This window comes from Acomys minous, assembly GCF_964271855.1.
Source record: "Acomys minous genome assembly, chromosome: 6".
Taxonomy (NCBI): Eukaryota; Metazoa; Chordata; class Mammalia; order Rodentia; family Muridae; genus Acomys; species Acomys minous.
The window spans coordinates 73,802,533-73,822,951 of NC_140487.1; the positions used below are offsets into that span (position 1 = coordinate 73,802,533).

Below are 20,419 nucleotides of genomic sequence, written 5' to 3' on the forward strand. Positions count from 1 at the left end.
AAACAAAAATAAATAAATGAATGAAAGGTTTCTTGAGCATGTGTTCCACTGTAACATTGTAAGACGTGTAGGTAAGGTAGTTCATGACTACTGACTTTACGAAAAAGAGACAGTTCCTATACCATGTGTTGAGTGCTGCTGATGGGCGTCAACTGTACAATGAGTAAGAGACGTCAGCAATGGTTTACACAATTTAACTGAACACAGTCACAGAATCCTAGCAATAAAGCCCCACAGGGGAATACACTATGTCAGAGAGTAGGCTAATCACTTTTTTACTTGTATATTGTAGATATTATTCTATTATTGGATGTACAGCTGAAGATTTTCTTCAACTCTGTGGCCTTCCTCTTCACTTGAATGGCTGTTTGCTCTGCTGTACAGAAACTTTTTACCTTTATGGGGTCCCATTTTTCAGTTGTTGCCTGCTAATTCTTGAGTAAATGGAACCTTCCTCAGTACTAATCACTTTTAACCTCCATCCCTTTTTTTTACTATATTTAAGGTAATCCACACAGTGTTCCTTACTATCCCATCAGGCATTAGAGGGAACCCTGAAAACACTACTGTAGCCGCCCTCTCAGCAAACCCTTAGAGTCTGAAGGAGAATGGGTTCTCTCACTGTTTACCTAGGTGCTGCCATTAGCAGGCCTGAGCTTAGAGATGCTCATCGGAGATGCAGATACAAATTCTTGGTATTGGTTTAGAAAACTGTTCATAGCTCTGGCTCATTTCCTACCAACAAAACAAAACATTTCCACTGATCTTTTTTAATAATGGCAGCAAAAGGCTGTAATTCTAATTTGGGAGCTGGCAACCAACAAGAGACTATGAAACCACTAAAATTAACTGGAATTTTGCACAGAAGAGCTCAGAGAGAAAGGCATGGCTATCCAAACTGGAAGATGAGCACTGAAGGAAAATGAAAAATGTAGTTGTGAGCTCTGAAAACAATAAGAATACACTCAGTTAAATTATTTAAATACTGGGTGTGGATGGTTCTGACACACATGCCCACCTGCCTGACATCACTTCTCCTTGAGCAATGCTAGATATTGCCAAGACTTGTATCTCTTCCAGGAAAGCAGTGGCCATCTCTTAGATTACTCCATTAGTTAGACTTAAGCTTTTCTTTTCACTTATTCCTACTTTAAAAGCTCAACAACCCCACATAACCACAATAGACTATTTTTGTGAATCTCTTCCAACCAACTGTCTGAATTCTCGAGTCTTAATCTCAGTAGCTATAAACTCATGTTGTGCTCACAAACATCTCATACCTTCAATTAGACTCGTCCCATGCCTAAGAAAACGTGCTTCTTTACCTTTGCACTATCTTCACTAGCGGAGGATGCTCTATCAATTCATAGATTTCAATGGCAAGTCAAGACTAAAGACACTTTGTGGAGTCCAAGACAGCAAATCTCACCAAATATCTATATGATAAATAGCGGAATAGTGGGATCAATAGATATATATAATCACAGGTATGCACAAGTCTAGTATTATTAAATGTTAATTATATAGACTTGAAGGGTTTGAGAGCGTTCCTTTCTACTACTCACTAGCAAGTTCTGAACAAGCCTTCCACATCAGTCATCCACCACCTTATCCATTCATTACACAGACAGCTCATCAGACAAAGACCAGTGTTGCCAGGACAGCAGCCAACACCATCGCATGACCACTGGGAACTCCACATGATAGTGTGCTCACTACTAACTAGAAGCGCCTTAAATCAAACCAAATTCCTTAAATAATCAATCTACTAAGCTATGACAAACTGTAGTTTCACAACACTTCATATTAAGGAAAAAAAGCTTAAACTACCCTGACTATCCTATTTCATAATAGTAAATTATTCTTTCTTTGAAATTGATATGTTTTAATTATTACATGACTTTGTTTCCTTAACTTTAATAAATCCTACTGTTTCTGCTTACCTTTAATATTAATATTATTAAATGTTAATAAAATTTTAAATGATTTTATTTTACATTTTATTTACTTGTTTTTGTTTTCTTCTGTAAGTAATAACACTATATAGAAAATGAACATTTTATGAATATTTTTATCTTTGTGTGTTCCCACTTACACAAATAATGAAAGCATTTTTCAATCCCAATGAAAGCAACACTTTCTTCTCATTCACAAACATGCTAATACTGTCAGGAGTCACAAGCTCCCAGAAGGCTACACATGTCAGTTTTTACCCTGGCACATATACACAAAAGTTAGAATCTCTAACTTGCTGCTGCTTCTTCCTCAGGGAAAACACCAAAAGGCAGATGATGCCGGTGCAGCAGGAGGGCCAGGAGGACCCAGGGAACCAGGGACACAGGGGCTCAGGAGCCCAGGATTAGAAGGCTGCCGGGGCTTAGGGTTAGGGTTAGGTTTAGGGAGGATTCCGTAGTGGTCTTAGGGGCCCCTGGCTGTGGCTGAAGCCATAGGGGCTTGTGGAGATAAAGCTAAAAACAAGGAGGGGATCCCGTCACCAAGCTGGGCCTCCTGCTTAAGGACATGAAGATCAAGTCCTTGAAGGAGATCTACCTGTTCTCCCTGCCCATTAAGGAGTCTGAGATTATTGACTTTTTTCTGGGTGCATCCCTAAAGGATGAGGTTCTCAAGATCATGCCTGTGCAGAAGCAGACACAGGCTGGCCAGCAGACCAGGTTCAAGGCTTTTGTTGCTATTGGGGACTACAATGGTCACGTTGGTCTTGGTGTTAAGTGCTCCAAGGAGGTAGTCACTGTTATCTGAGGGGCCATCATCTTGGCCAAGCTTTCCTTCTCCCTGTGCAGAGAGGCTACTGGGGGAACAAGATTGGCAAACCACACACTGTTCCATGCAAGGTGACAGGATGCTGTGCCTCAATCTTGATGTGTCTCGTCTCTGCCCCCAGAGGTGCCAGTATCATCTCAGCTCCTGTGCCCAAGAAGCTACTAATGATGGCCGGTATTGATGACTGTAACACATCAGCTAGGGCCTGTACTATGCCACCCTGGGCAACTTTGCCAAGGCCACTTTTGATGCCATCATCAAGACCTGTACAGCTACCTGACACGCAGCCTCTAGAAAGAGACTGAGTTCACCAAGTCGCCTTATCAGGATTTCACTCATCATCTTGTGAAAACTGACACCAGAATCTGTTTAGAGGACCCAGGCTCCAGCTGTGGCTACCACATAGGGGTTTTATACAAGAAAAATAAAGTGAATTAAGAAAAAAGAATTAATAAAAGAAAAAATTTCTAATTCATCTGCTTAAGTACCCCATGCCCCACAGAATTAGAAACACACAGTCATTGCTCAACAAAGAAAATAGTTATGAACATTAAACTATACATACTCTAAACAAATACTTTATTGAATACTAAAAGGAACACATTCATAAACATCTGCAAACATGAGCACTGAGCCTGAGAGCTATGAACCCAATAACGTCTGCTCTGTGGCCTCTGACCAGAGTTCTTCCCCCAGATTACACAGCAGCTAATTTTCACCCAGCCAGTGACAGATACTCTTTATCAACAAAAGGCAATAACTGAGGAAGAATAACACAATGCTGGGTATCAACAGTGAAATTGTAAATATAATACATCAAAAAATCTTGTTCCTAAGTCAGAGATATTTCTGGGAGAGAATCTCAACAGGAAAGATATGACTGCATAAAAGCTGCACGTCTGTCTCTTCTACTTATTGTCAGTGTGATCTAGGATGTGCTAACCAAGCTGGTTCTTAAAATTACTGCAGATCTGTCAACAGTTGCTTTTGTTTAAAAGAGAATATAAGACTCGGTTAACAACAGGTAAGCCATACCTGCTAATGGTCAGCCCTGTCCCCAGGAAGACCAAGGACGGCTTCTTCACCAGTGATTTGCCTTACACTAGAACGTCAATGGTGCCCTGATGACCTAGCAAGCAATACGTAAGAGCACACACAACAGTGAGCCAAATGTCCCGTAGTATTAAACTATTTAGACAGGATGAACACCATGGTAAGTATGAAGACAGAGCAGTAAAGGAGTGGTTGAGTACCAAAACCACAGACCATGGTGTGTGTGCTTCTTTATGGAGCTCAGAACCTAATGATTAAAGAGATGTGAGTTTTAACTACACACTAGGCTAAGACAAAAGATACATTGGTCTTCTATTTTCCAACTAAAATTAGAAGTCTAAATTAAGACAGAGGGTGACAAATATTTTGTAGAAAAAATGAATTTTCATTATGCTGCACCTCCCTAGGAAAAACCAATTATACTGCTGACATATGTACCTTAGTTAACAGCAGATCTGAAGCTACCTTACTCTTTATCTCAGGCACCTGATTTGACAAGGGTCACTTATCAGTAAGGGTAGTCTATGGCCAAATGCATCTCATTACTTAAACTATGTCTCACTTGAGAAGTGATTTGAAAGAATCAAAAACACCAACAAAAAGTAAATAGAACCTTAAATTAGCAAGGCATCATTTATAAAACAAGTGCCCTTTTCTAATAGGAAAAAACTGGCCTTCCTCCAACGCATATAAACATTTTAGTTATTTGTGCAGAAAATGGATACCAAAAGAAACTTATGAAAAGATCATTAAATAATAAAGAATGATGAGGAGATAAAAAAAAAAACATTGGTTGGCATCTAACCATCGTCTACGCAAACATTTACAACAAATACTCTGCAGAGTAACTAGGCCTCTGAAGAAGCATACCTTTAGCCCTTACACTTTCAGATTTTGTCTTTTTCCTCTTCTGAATCTTCTATTTCCTAAATAGCAATCTCAGAATCAAAATCAAAGATCTTTTTTAAAGATATAATTTCACACTCCCCCTCACTCCCACTTTGCTGTCAAGTGTCTGACCCTGGTTTGATAATCTCATTTCCTGAGAATCAAAAAGCTGGAAATTTAAGCTTCCTAGAGTGCTAATTGCGGCCCCGCTCCACTGCTAATCAAAAAATTGGATGTTTTGCATGAAAATGCTTCTCTAATTAATTCTCAGTCATAAATCGCCCTGGTTTTAATAACCCCTCCTTGATTGGATAGCCTTTGAAGAGACGGTGCAGCTAATCCGCTAAACTAGAGAAACACACGCAGAGGAAATAATACATGAGCTTACGAGGTATGAGCCATAAGATTGCATTAATACTGTCAAGCCAAAAACACTGACTCTCCTCTCAAACTTGCATGCTAACCTGTACCCAGGAAAACAAACCAGGGATCTGGAAATCATGAACAAAGGCCACTGTCAAAGAGGCCATGCACCAGAGCCAAAGCTTCTCGCCCTCCTTCCACGGGAGAGTTATTCCTGTCATTTTAAGAAGAGGTTTCCCCTGGCACTGTCCCCCTTGAAAGCAGAGACCCGCACCGTCCACGTGTCACACTATTTTAATAAGACAAGGTTTGTGCTTCCCTTCAGCTTGCTTCTGACTGACAATATATATTATCATACATATCTCTAAGAGGTGTTGAACTGAATTTTCATTACCCAAAATGTCAAGACTCGTTTTTGTCATCAGAAAACACAGCTGGTCTACACCAGCAGCCCTTTCATTAATTCAAATGGAACAAGTCACCTATACATAACTTCATTTTCCCTGGACTGGGGCTTGCATTCTGCAAGTTTTAATTTACAGCTTTTCGGTGTAAGGTACCATGGACCTCCACAGTGGCACTCAAACATGGAGAGTCTTAATTAGCAGCGCTTTTACATGAGCCCGGTGGTTACTGTAGAACATCTGATGGGAGCTCAGGTTCATAGCAGGACTTTAGAGCAAACCCACAGACTTTCAGAAGATTCTGGAGCAAGGTATATACATAAGAATAAGTGTTTTAATAAGCACTATTTTTAACATATATGTGAACTCATATGTAGCTTTTCTAGGGGCTAATATAGGTATGTGTTTATCTTATATTGTAAAAACACTGAAGGAAGATATGATGTATTCCAAAAGAAATGATATAAAAGAGTTCTGAGCTAATTATACAAGATAAAAAGATCAGTGTTCAATTTTAAATAGAAAATACAAGACTCAAATGGACATTTGTATGCTTCATACACCTATAAGATGTTACATTAAAAATAGACATGCTGCCACAAAGACACCACTATATACTCACTTGAATTTCTCAAATTAAAAATGCAAACAATATCAAGTTTTAACCATACACTACAAGTAGTTATATAAAATACACTCACTTTGGAAAACGGGAAGTTTCTTTAAAAGTTAAACAAAAGTAATGACATGCCTGACTCACTTCTACATTCCTAATGAATTTAAAAATGCTTGTCAACACAGAAACTTGAACACAAATGTTTGTGGCAACATCATTCACAGGGTCAGAAACCTAAGAATGAATCAATGTACACCAAACAACTGACGGGATAAACAGTATGTGGCACAGCCACACAACAGAGTGAAAGGAGCAAAACCAAGTCACCTAAGTATGCAGGGGAAATCAGAATCATTAGACAGAAGAAAAGACCCAGTCTCAAAACTGCAGACTAGATGATTTCTCTTCATCTAGAAATTTCATGGTAACCTACTGTGACATAAAGCATTTCAGCCCTCACGAAAGGCTTGAGAAGAGAGATGCAGACCCTCTAAGGGCACACGGAAACTTCTGTCAATGAAAATGTTCTGCCACTTGATGGGGAGATGGTTTGCACAGGTGTATATCTCTACTCAAACTCAGTAACTGCATTTAATTAGCACCAGAGGGTAAAAAATGCACAGGCATTTTAAATGCAAGTTATTTTCTAGCCTTTGCACAAGAAACCCACAAAATAAGAATACTGCCACTTACTGGTTTTGTGACTTTGGTGAAATTACTTAACCTTTGTAAACTTTGGTTTTTCTTAGCTATGAGATTATAAAGCTTACTTGACAAAACAGTTATGAGAATAAAATAATTGTATATGTACTAAAATAATCCTTTTCTGTAATTTTATTCTCTTCTCTCAAATAACATTAGTTTTCCTTATTTTGCTTCTTCATATAATTTAATCTGATGCATTCGCATATCTCCCACTTTATGAGTGCAACCCTCACTCTTCAACAAGGCAGCTCTTCTTACAGCTCACAGAGACTACAAAAGAGAGCCATACCTGGACAAAATGGAGGGACTAAGTGAGCACGCAATGGCCAACACCAACTGGGCATAATACAACCCCTACATCTGAGGCTCAAGGTACAGAATAGAAGAGGGTCACAAAGATGATAAGAATCGGAGGACCAGGATGATAGCTGCATGAGAGCGTCTGCTAGGCATAATATGAATGCTATACCCATGGACTCTCACCAACATACCTGTCTACACAAGACTCACCCAGCTAATATGCCAAAGTGGATGGAGGAAAATTTCACAAAGCTTAATGACTAGTTACAGGCCGTCAATACCTGCTGAGGGAGGGAGAATCAGTTTTCTCTAGGGGCAAGCCCCCTGATAGGTCTCCCAATCCTAACTGCTCAGTCCTAAAGACATATACATATACATAAAGGCAACACTAACTGGTCTCCATAAGTAAGGTGTATGTGTGTGAGTGAGAGAGAGAGAAAGAGAGAGAGAGAGAGAGAGAGAGAGAGAGAGAGAGACAGAGACAGAGAGACAGAGACAAAGAGACAGAGAGACAGAGAGACAGAGAGACATAGACAGAGACAGAGAGACAGAGACAGACAGAGACAGAGAGACAAAGACAGAGAGATTGATTAACGGTAACAATTATAGACGAGATCATGGATTTTTCATGGCCTGATAGGGATGAGACAGGAGTAGTTGGGGTGTGGGATGAGGAAGGTATAGAAACAATGCGAATACAATGTACTCATGTATGAAAGTCTAAGATGCCTACATCCCATTGAAAATCCTAAAAAGCAGATGTTCACAAGCATCAGTCTAGTGTCTAAGAGGCAGCAACATCCTCTTATGGCCAAAGTACTGGGATAATGGCATTTCACCCTCTGGGATGTATCGCTGGATTCCCATACTTAGCAAGAAGCGAGACACTATTTTTTTTAATCCAACAAGTGAGAGCAGCCCTCATATGGCACTCCTAGATGCATTTCCAAGTGTTCAACTTCACAGGACAGTGAGCATTTCTGTCCTGTAGCCTTTGGGATTCATACTTTCCTCTCTCCTATCTATCACCACAAAGATAACTGGAAATAGACTTGGTCAATGAAATGTAAATGCACTGGATCAGTTGTGTCTGAACTTTCAATGAGAACAGCTGGTGAGGTATTCATAAAACCAGATCGCACAGTAAGTTAGTTAAAGGAGCTCAAACAAGTCTGGCTCAGCTATGATTATACTAGCAGAATCCTGAATAGAGTCACGTGTCTGAGGATGATGGGCATTCACTTAAAGCACTTATTCTCAGTGATCTCAAGCTGGGATGGAATGTATGTTACAAGGCCATGAACTGACAAAGAAAGCATGGGAAACCCTCCCAGCTAGACAGAGGTCTACAGCATCACTGCAAAGTCCAGTCTTAAACCAGAAAGTCTCAAAATCTGACTGCATAACACATTAAGAGGCATCACCAGGAGGATCTAGGAGGAAGAGTCAAGATGCTTCTCCAGGTTGACTTCCAGGGCCAACCACCAGTAGAAACTGCTAGTTAACAAAAGTTGACACACTAAGAGAAAAGTAGGTTTGGGGCTAGTGGCAAGAAAGACAGGCCAAGAATAATTAGGATTAGGCAACTTTGTTGTTAGGTATCGTGGTGGTGTGAACAGGAACGGGCTATTGGGAGTAGGAGCGTGATGTCTGGCCTTGCTGTAATGCGTATGGCCTTGCTGGAGGAAGTGTGTCATTGTGGAAGTGGGTTTTGAAGTCATCTATCCTAAAGCTTCGCCCAGTGTGACGCACAGTCTCTCCCTGCTGCCTGTGGCTCAAGATGCATCTCCAGCACCATGTCTACCTCACACAGTAACATTTCCCACCACCATGATAACGGACTAAACCTCTGAAGCAGTAAGCCAGCCCCAACAACATGTCTTCCTTCATAAGAGATGTGGGAATGATGTCTCTTCATAGCAATAAAATCTGAACTACAACAGGTACCAAAGACACAGAAACACTATCTGTTTAGCTTTTACCTTGTACATTTCAAAATTCTAAAAATATTTTCAGATTTCATTATCTCAAGGAAAATCTCTAAGCCCCCCATCTTTTCCCTATTTGTTCCCAAAGAAACATGAGTCATAGAGAACAGGAAATACAGGGAGCAACTCTTAAGACTGAATCAATTTGGAAGAGTGAAAAAGCACAGGTTCATTATTTTCCTTTTTAAAAGTAAGAGCAATCGTTTGTAAACATCCATTAGCCACAGGAACTGTTTGGGGGTCCCAAAGGAAGGATTGAATCAAGATTGGATGGTGTGATGGCTTCCTACTGATGTAACACTGCACTGTGTATTCAGAGCTTAAAACAAGACAATTCAGTGATCTCAGAGTCTCTGCAGACCCATGCACAGGCGCAGGCAGGCTGCTGCTAGTTCAGAGACTCACACCTGAACGAAGGTGCAGGCGAGCTCACAGTCATGGAAGCTCCAGAGACCTCTCCCTAATTTGTTCCAGTTATGGAAGAATTCTGTTCCTTGTGGTTCTGGACTAAGGCCCATGTTTTCCTAGCCCTTAACATGTGACCCACTCTTCTCATAAACATTACTCCTGTAAGTCACATGTTACTGTTTCTTGTCTCTCTTATCAGCTTGTCTGATAAGGCTATGACTCTATTGCAACATCAAAATGACCAAAATGGCCTGAAAGATTTCATGTCTTCCAGTTTGCCAAGGAAGCCCGGAAGCCTTTCTTACCTGGCCTTCATCCAAAAGAACAAAGCTTGAATGGAAAAAAACAACAACAACAAAGGAGGCAGACACTATGAAAGGGTATACACCATAGACCAAGCATCTGGAACCATGGAGGCTCTTTACTTAGCCACTAGGCTACTTCTAGAGGACTAGTCATTCCTTTTTTTTTTTTTTTTTTTTAATATGCTGTGTTTCCATTCATGTGACCTTGGTGCAATCCTCTGACTTAAAAAAATAAAAGTCTGGGATAGGAAATCCTCTGAAGGAACTCACATCTGCAGTTCAGCACTTCTAAGCATGCTCTTCTTGACGCTCAAGCAGCCTCACTATTTGTCTTAATGCCACAATTAATATAAAGGCATGACTTCTGTTCCGTCTCCCATCCTCCTATAGGATCCTCAGATTTACAGCTTGCTTATACTAATGTTTTCTTTCTAAATTTTACTAAAAATGCACTGGAGCTTCATCCAGAGTCCTTTTAAAAATTCTTTTATTAAGGAGATTAAGAACATCAGCTGTCCCTGATAACAACCAGTTACATGATAATGCCCCTTTCAGTTAATTCTAAATCATAGTGCAGCTTCCCTCACTATTGCTATATAATGTATGACAATCATGGGACTGACTATTTATCACAGTTACAGATTCCCACCAACACAGGGTAAGAATTACACAAAGGTATAGGTTTGTCCACTAACAGTAGATATCTATGGCATATATGCATTAGAGAAATAATTCAAAATGGTATGTTACTGAGGAAGCAGTGACAAAGAAAGATGAAATGAAATTCATTGACTTCAATCTCAAAGGTATTGAGAAATTACTAGGCAATACCTAACAAGAAAATTAATTCAACCTTCCACTACTAGAACATGCAGGGCTATACAGCATGACACTGGCTCAAATATGCATGCAAATAGACAAGCAAGCAACAACATCCAACAGAATGCTGGCTAAAAACTACATAAGCACAATCAGGACTTCTAAGAGCACACAATTATGTATTATAAAAAATATACTGGAAATAAGTGAATTGATATGTAGTCTAAAAATAATAGCTCTATCCAGGAAGTTCTGTCAGAGTGGGATGGAAAGGAATAATACAAGGGAGTGCTTCAATGCTTTAAGAATAGGTCTTATCTGTAAGTGAGACAGCACACCTACCACACCTGAACTCCCCTGGCACTGAGAATGTAGGCCTAGGACTTGCATGTAATGTCTGATAAATGTCTACAGTTGTAAACGTGAGTTACTGTTTTTTAAACTTTAACAATGCCCATCTCATGAGTCAGCAGTGCTATCACTGAGGGTACCCAACATAAATGAACACAGTGCACAATGCTCTCCGTAGTAGAATAACCTAAATCTCCGAGTAGGAGTAACAGAAGGCTATTAAAATGAGAATGAGTTTTCTGTGGTCATAAAAAGGAATACTATACAATGATAAGAAATTAATGTATATACCAACAAATAAATTCTACAGATCTTTTGCTAAGAAAACACAGACAGACATTGTGTCAAAAGGGAAAAAGTGACAGGGTTAGGAAAAAAGTCAAGCATGTGCAGACAGTCTGAACTGACCAGAAGAGTCAGGAGAAATCCCCCTCTCTGGATGATAGTTTCATGGCTCTAACTGAACACCTTACACAATGTTCTGTGAGTACTTTTTACTCAGTAAAAAGTGAAATATAATAAAATGATAACAATAGCAGCAAAGAAAAGCTTAAAAGGAGGGTGGTAAGAAAAGAAAGCATTTATCTCATAAATCGTATGCTTGCTAGAGATAAAATTTTCCTGTTTCAATGATTACTTCTAAAATATTTACAGCCATTATTTAGCTCAAAGTATAAAATGCTGCAAATATAATACGAGCCTACTCAAAAACCATTTAAAATATAGAAAACATAAGGTACTTCCCCTTGGACAATATATCTGCTTTTTAACAAATATTCTTTTTAAAAAGAAAATAAAAAGAACCATGCTGACTTACACGTGAACAAGACGGGATTTCAATTCCATATATGTTTTATCCAATTCATTTCCATTACAGACTATATCTACTAAGATGATCATATTCAATAGTTTTAAACATGGTTGAAGTCATCCACTAATTCAGGTGCTAAATAACTGTTAAGGCAAAGCATCTACTATTACAGCTGTTTAGTGGCTAATGAGAGGTTCAAGAAGGGATGGAATTACTAGTCCTCAGTTAGCGTCCCAGGGCTACAGGGTATATATAGTCTGAGTGAGTGGCTCGTTCCACTAACAATTTTGCTTCTATCAGTCTCCTTCAGGAGCCATGCTGTAAGGAATGATGTCACTTTTGCTTGCCTCCCAAGCCAACTCCAAATTTCCATCTCAAGTTAGCTATAAATACAACTGCCTGACTCAGTGATGATTTAACTCCAATGTACAGCAATACTCAGGTAGATAGATAGCTGCTAAAGTCTAATTTCTCAGAGTTCCCATGAGAATTCTTTTGTAAGAAAATACAATGTGAATCCCTGAACAGGGAGGAAAAAAGAAAAGAAAAAAAAAAACTTCCTAACCACGGTACCATCAAGTCCATGGAGGGGCATAGCAGAACAGTGAGAAAAGAGGTCAGGGCAGCATTTCCGCTTGAGGAGGGATGTCCATGCCCTTCTGCCCATAGGCTCCGGCATTCCCAGTTCTCTCCCTATAACCAGAATCTAAGTACTCCTGCATCACTCCAGGTCTGCGGCGTAGACACATCTTAAGACAGGCATTACGCCACTCTCCCAGTCAGGCCTTTGGCTTAGAATAGAATTTCACCGCTGGCTTTCTTTCCTGGGTCTCCAGTCTCTCTTCATGGTTAAATGAGAGCTCTCTCCTAATCTCTCATTTACATATCCATATAGACCCATATATATATCTGCCCATCCACCCATCCATGCATCTATGCATCCAGCGATGAGGTTTTATGAGAAACTTTGATAACTATATATGCATATATCCTTTTTGGTAATTTTATATTGCGTTGAAACAATTTCAAATTTTTTTCTTTAATGGCCCTGATTTAATTTTATAGAAAATGAAGAAGCAACATAAAGAAGGGGGCATTTGGATATCACCCAGGCAAGAGGAAACCACACTCTGGACCTCTGACCAGCCTCAAGATGCTGATTTGAGGAGCAGACAAACAACAACTGATTTAGAGTCCAAAAGCTAGAACTTTGCAGATAAATAAGCTTTGCAGGAAAGGTTTTACTTCTTTTTTTAAGTGAGAAGATTGGTTAAGTAAGGTGCACAAGATTTCAGAGAAACTTATCAGAAAAGATACTGGTAGCTGGATTTTAATACTAATAATACAGAATCCATCTAGGAACAAAAATAAAGAAGTTATCTATTTCAGAGATTAAAATTAATCTTATGATTAATAGATCAACCAAAGCTTTTTTTTTTTTTTTTTAAAAAGGAGGAGGCTGTAATTTGAAAGCGAAAGGAGGGAAAGGGTGCGATGACGGCCGTAACTCCCGCGCTGTGGCCTTGGGGGTGGACATGGTGGGGTAGTCACGAGCTGCTAAAGGCAGTGCCAACATTTAAACATTGAAAGCTGGAACAACAGACCAGTGAATAGATCAGATAGCTCTAAACGAGCTGAGAAACGTTAGCCATCTTCACATTAATCTAACACCACATTAACAACCACTTCCTTCAGGCCAACAAGGTGGCACAACAGCTAAAGGCACTTGTTGCCAAATCCCACAACCTGAGCTCAATACACACACACAGCCCCATCCCCCACCCCACCACATGGTGGAAGGAAGGCGGGAACCAAATCCTTAAAGGTGTCCACTCATTTGCATAATGCTGCGGCATGGACACTTACAAACATACATACAGGAGAGAGAGAGAGAGACAGACAGACAGACAGACAGACAGACAGACAAAATTTTAAGGAGAACTTCTCCCTTATTTGCATTCCCTGTTTAACAAATAACGTCACCAGACTGGAAAACTGTTAATGAGCTAAAATGTGGATCTCATGTTCAAACACAACAAAGAATACCATGTCCAACTGATTCTATTTACAAATTAGCTTCTGAACATGTGTCTAGAAGAAGCAAACCTTGTTAGTGTCACCACTTCGGCTGCACTCACTTTAGTCTCCACACAGACATCAAAGCACTTTTTCTAAAATGCAAAGTTGACTATATTTATATTGCTCTCCTACATTGAGTCCTCAGAAACTCACCATCCATAAGAGAAAATCCAAACCTTTATATTACTCCAGGTCTCTTTAGGTCTACTCATCTTTTTCCTCACCTAGGTCCAGTCTTCCTCACACAGCCCCTTCAACAAAATAAACCGCCTACAGCTGCAGGGCAGTCTCCCACATCTCTGTACTCAGGCATATCCTCTCCATAGTGCGGCTGGTTAACTACACTTGGTCACTTAAACTCCCTTGATCAGTTGGTTAACTTCCCAGCTCAAGAATAGCGTTCTTCCTCTGTAATGTCTTCTATGACTTTCCCAGAAAATATTGTCTTCTCTCCTTTGTGCTGAGAAGGAAGTTACCACATTCACTAGAGCTGGGACTGTTTGCACATGTGCCTTCCACACTACCTCCTGCCCCCTTTATGCAGGAGATGTAGGAAGACCCCTCCAGGAGCAGAGCCAAGGATACAGCTGATCAAGAAATGTTGATGCTACCTTGTTACTGTCAATGGCAACTGATACACATCCTAGAAATGGGCAGGTAAGTGTTGTTAGGATTATATTACAAGTAAGCAATCTAGAGCTTAAAAACGTAAGACAACTGGTCCATGCAGTGAAAGTATAATGAGAAATAGGTGCCCCTCCATTAAGCCATAGCATTCGCCAAGCCACTTAAGGCACAGAGCTACACCAATGTTCCAAACATGAACATCACTAACCAACTGAACAGGGATATGTAAATTAGTTAACTGATGCAGAAACCAGACATTAATGTGCAAACAAACAGGGACTTATTTGAGCTAAATGGGCATGAATATGCAAATGAACTGGCTGCAACTCAGTAAATGTCATCACAATTCTAGGAATGAACATCCTATATTATGACTATTACAATATTCATGTAGCACTCATACATACTATCATATATTACTGTAATATGGCTTTTTGAGTTTAAATTTGTGGGGAAGCCAAAAGTAACTTGATGCAAATTTTCATTCACACCACAGTCACAAGCTGGAAATCAGATGTGAGCAAGAAGAATTCTGAAATCTGTATATAGAACCAAGCTGCCACCACCACTTGCAACCTAACTGAATATTCTATTTTTAAGTCAAGGTGCTTTAGAAATAGGCTAGGGTGATCCTTCACGATGTGGTCCCATCCCATATGTCCAGGCCAGCCTCATCTAGCATACTGTAATAGTTGCATATAAAAGTGTTACTTTTCCTATATGGGTGCTTATAAAGTTGTACAGCTATAAAACTTCAACAATATTCAGAGAATTCCGTGTGTGATTACATTCAGCATTTGTTCATATGCTAATGACCTTTTTCTTCCCGTCATCACAACTAGAGAATATTTTTAATCTCATGGATGTTAGGATGAGCACCGGCTAATACTTTGGTGTGCTTTGTATCATCAGTTTCCCAAAAGTAACGAATTAGAATGAGTATAAATCACTATATCTCAACAGAGCTCCCTAATTAATAGAAAAGACAGAGTCACATTGGAAAACTCAGATCAGGGAAGAACAGTTTCATCCCTGGCACCTTTCCTATATTTACTCATGCTGTGCCCACAGGTTGAAATGCCTGTCCCTTTTCAGCTGAAAAGCCGTCCATACTGGTGGGAGGCTCTCTGCTTTCTCTAGCATTTGCATATGCATACATGCAACTCCATCCATCCAGCATGTCACATGCTCCCATTACTTTTTGGCATGGGAGCCTGATTAGAGACTAAGTAGAACTAGAAGTAACAATAAAGACTGGAAGGAAGGAAGGAAGGAAGGAAGGAAGAAAGGAAGGAAGGAAGGAAGGAAGGAAGGAAGGAGGGAAGGAAGGAAGGAAGGAAACCTGGAGATTTAACACAAGAACTTGTCCTCTCTGGGCTGGGCTGGTAGCTCTGGCCCAGTAAGTCCTCAGTGGGTGGCACTGCAGGGAATAAGAGCTATTTTTTAGCTCTATGATCCTTATAGTGCTGTCTCCTCTGCATTATCTAAGAAGCTACTCACCACATCTCAATATAAGCAGGTTTTCACACACATTCTGGGCTGAAGAGGAGAGGCTGTTCCCTCTCTTACATGTGTGGCCTGAAGTAACACAATTCTTTTTCTCACACCCTACTGGCAAGCCTGTGGCTGGCTGCAGGCAATGTTTGGAATTCTTATATTCTAAGTAGCCCCAGGAGAATGGAAAACTCTGTGACTGTACGAGAAGAGAACCAAGGGGAAACAATGCTGGCTATTAAGTGTCAGTCTGGGTTACTTAGTCTCTTTCATTTCCTTTGCACTTCAAACATAAAACTGGTTGAACTCATCACTACATCCTGAAGTCGAGTGAAGTACCTAGCACAAGTAAACACAGCACTAAGTTGTACACGACCAACTCAGGCTTGATAACCATCACACAATGAGGGGACAGGGAGGGAGAAGAGCACAGGTGAGTCAAGAGGAAAAGTATCCAGTACAAAGATTATCTTCTGGTGAGCTGGTTAAGTAAGCTCAGGAGGAAGTCACAGATGTGTGGGAGAAATGAGGTTTCAACGGGATGGAAGAGGCTAAAAAAACCCTTCCTACTTTCATGGAAGTCCAGATTTGGTCTGGATTTTTACATTGATAAACGGTGTTGTCTTAGAGCCTTAAAAAACACCTTTTAATTATCTGCTCATTCTTGTACTTTACATGAGATATATAGCATGCAGTGTATATGATATTTTCACCACTAAAGGAAGAATTAAAAAGACAGCAAGGCTATTATTGAGGGTCCATGAGCTCCAGTGACGAGGTTTCCTGAGTCTCTTGCATGTGACTCCTCAGCTTTGCTTCTGCACATTTTATTACTAAAAGATGGCTACTTAAATAAATACTCTTCATTTCTGCCTACTTCTGACAACCATTTATTTGCTTTTCAACATCTATAAAAGCTGATAATGGTCCTCCAGGCACCCACACTGAGAAAAGGAGAAAGACAGGTGAGGTGAGGGCCTAGGCAGATGGGCAGGGGACCCAAGTCCTTATTATTAAACTATGTCCCTTTAATTTATCTGTCTTTTAAACTGTGGGAATCACAAACAGAAGTGTTTTACACCTAAGAGCAGTCCTAAAAGTACTAGCCAGTGAGCTCTGAAAGCCTGGTAAGACTAAACTCCACGATTTTATTTCTAGACACCATACTACCTGTTAGTATCAATTAGCATGTCAGTAGCAATTTCTTTTGAATTGGTTACTAGGTTACTTCACAAGGTAATTTCTCCTTTACAAAAATTTCATTTTGAAAACTTACAATGGTCCTATAGACATCCACAAGCTTGCCATTTACCGTTCTCATGAGTTTCTAATAAATACTGTGCTCACTACCTGCCATGATGATTATAAATTTTTCTGTTTTCTAAAAATGCTCAACTCAGTACGAGTTTACGACAATGAAGCCCAGCCTGAGATGATGCACGCCTACTATTCCAACCTAAGGAAGCACTGACACAACAATCCAAACCTCAAAGCCAGTGTAGACCATATAGACCCCATGTAAAACCTAAAATGATACCTACCAAAATTAAAGCAGTTGTTTTTATCGTCTTTTATAAAGCCATCCAGCAAGACCACATTAGAATTCTTTTTTTTTTTTACTTTTTAAAGTGTAATTTATTATCATTTGTTCAGATTATATCCTGATTGTATTTTACCATTCCCACCCTCCCTCCATCTTCTGCCCTATTCCCCTCCCCTAGACCTCTGATAGACCACAGCCTATCAGGTCTCGTGCTGACAGCCTGCTTCCCCCTTCTCTGTGTGCCATCAGGCCTCATAATTGCTTTTTTCAAAAAGGAAACACTGAAGTATGGTATAAATGCACTTGTACGGCTTTTAAACTTAGATACATAACAACATCTCCACTTCTCTCGTACTTTCACGAATGAAGGCAACGGGGTGATTTTAAATCAAGGTTGTTCATAATGAGCAGTGCTCTTCTAACGCGTGAGGTTCTCAGCATCACTTCATGATGACTTCGTGATGACTGACTTTTCCCTTCAAGATTCACATCCACATAAAGTCCAGTGCCTCTCACCAACGCTGATCCCTGTCCTCACCCAGTGCTGTGTAAATAGAAAACCATAGAAAGCAGGAGTCTTTCAAAAAATATCAACTTTGTAGACTACATTCAAAACTGTTAAGCATTTTTTAAAGAAAATAATTTTTTCTATCGCATACAGAGACTAACATATTAGGTAAACTTAATAAATTTTTGAAATAAAATATTATTTCCTAAATGATTTCACATACTACCTTAAGTCTATCCATAACATGAGAAAAGTATATTTACTAATACTTCTTCAAAACAGATGAAGAAATTAATTTATATAAACTCTATTATAAGATCATTATTTGACAAATCTCACCATAAGTAAGTTAAGATCATTTTCTTTACAAGCAACAATATATAGACGTAAAAGGAAATCCATTTCTACAGTATATTACAGGCTAAAACAGAAGACTATATATATTGTTTTTATTATATATATATGTTACTTTGAAATTATTATATGTAGTTTTCAAAAGAAAAAACTTCTTTTCATGTGTTCTGTATATTGTTTGTTATTACCAAAGTTATCAAGTAAAATAAAAAAGACTGCAAAGAATTTTCTAATCAAATTTCAGGATATAAAGTTTCACGAGTGCTTCTTGTTCTTAAGAATGTAGAACAAATGTGTAGTAAGAGTATAAAGTCACTGTACTAAATCCCATACCTCAGTCCACCCAAAAGGTCCCTGAAAATTTTGTTAAATGCTCTGCTATAGAGCAGCTTACAACTTCAGAGGTTGCCATTATAAATACCTTTCTAAAAAGGATAATCACCCCATGGTTAATACATGTCAAATGTTGTCTTACCTGAAGGCAAAGCACCTGCAAGCACATTAATTATATACAGTGTCATTACGTATTCACAGCCCCAGTCATCAACAACCCCTCAGGAGGAAGAAGTCAGAGAGTCCAGGTCAGTCAATGAGCCCAGTTTCCCTGACGCCAGTACTTCCATATTTACTACAAGGAGCAAAGCCTTTTAGCAAAGCCAATTCTCCAGTAGTTGGAGCTTTACAGAGACTTTTAATGTCACAGCTATAGAAATGCTACTCATTAAACTGATAGGAATAAAGCTGGCAATCCAAAAGTAAGCTCTCTGCGTACAAACAGGAAACTAAGCAGCCAAGGGAGAAAAGAAACTAATCAAAACAGAGCATGCATTTCTACCTGAGTCAATGGCCACTGAACTCTACCCATTTGTTAGTCTTATTATCTTGAAAACTGAGGGAAGCCGGGCGGTGGTGGTGCTCGCCTGTAATCCCAGCACTGGGGAGGCAGAGGCAGGGCTGATCTCTGTGAGTTAGAGGCCAACCTGGTCTACAGAGTGAGTTCCAGGACAGCCAAAGCTACACACGGAAACCCTGTCTCCAAAACAAAACAAGCAATAATATCAAAACAAACAAAAAAAAAAAAAAGAAGAAGAAGAAAACTGAGAGAAGATAAATCACAGGACTTCAATTAGTTTATTGAACCTTTCGTAAGAATTTCTCAAATATGTTTATTTATGTCTACAAACAAGAAATAAGCCAAAGACTACCTTTATAATAATTTGTATATATCTGCAGGCAGAATATTAAAAGAGCGTGCACACACACACACACAATTGTATATGTTTGGGAATGTCAAACACATGCTCCATGTATCAAGTACTCATGCTATATTTTAAAGAGTATAATTTAATTGAAGCTTTATTCTGGCCATCCAGCACAACAATAAATAGTAAGATTTGCACTCTGAGTGGAAGGAGCTATAGATTAGTAAGTTAGCATGTAAACAAGACATGCCAAAGAAGAGTATCATGACAGAAGCGGTTTCAATGTTGTGCTAAATAACCATAGCTGGACAGGAGGCTGGAGATCAGGAAACAGTAACACAACCCAAGTGGGTGACTCACACACACACAGAGCTACTGTTTGAATGCACTAACAAAGCCTTGTCTGGACCGACAGCAACTGGGGAGGGTTATTCAGTGAGCAGAGTAGAAATCCCCAGACCCAACACTGAGAAAACACGTTCTCTAGACTCCTCACAGAAGGGCAAGGAGCAGCGGAAAGAACAAGTAAGCAAATACTGAAGAGCAAGCACAGGTGTCCGCCACAATGGAATCACTGCGACCTGAGGAGCCATCAGCTCAGTGGACTAGAGTTGAGAACATAAAAGTCATGAAGCAGGAAGGAGCAACCCTTCTTCAGAGCTAACATCCAAAGCACTACTTTAATTTAAATAGAGTTATTCTAATTTCCCACAGTAGAAACTTCTAACTTATTAGTCCTAACACCTGCTTAAGTAGCCAAAATTCAAAACCTTTACTCGTTACATCAGAAATCTAAGACACAGGCGAAGTGATTAAACTA

The 20,419-nt window shown here is 39.6% G+C and overlaps 1 protein-coding gene across 3 annotated transcripts in view; it reads right to left on the reverse strand.

Moving 5' to 3' along the window:
* Positions 1–20,419, reverse strand: part of EXOC4 (exocyst complex component 4) — a 739,217-nt gene that overhangs the window by 503,022 nt on the left and 215,776 nt on the right. The window contains exon 10 of one of the 3 annotated variants that reach the window (XM_084787372.1): positions 18,033–18,079. The exons of the other annotated variants lie outside the window; for them this stretch is intronic. Coding sequence (XP_084643498.1) covers positions 18,048–18,079 — 32 coding nt within the window. The 3' untranslated portion in view covers positions 18,033–18,047. Of the gene's footprint in view, positions 1–18,032; positions 18,080–20,419 lie in introns of those variants that run through there. 3 annotated transcript variants of the gene reach the window in all.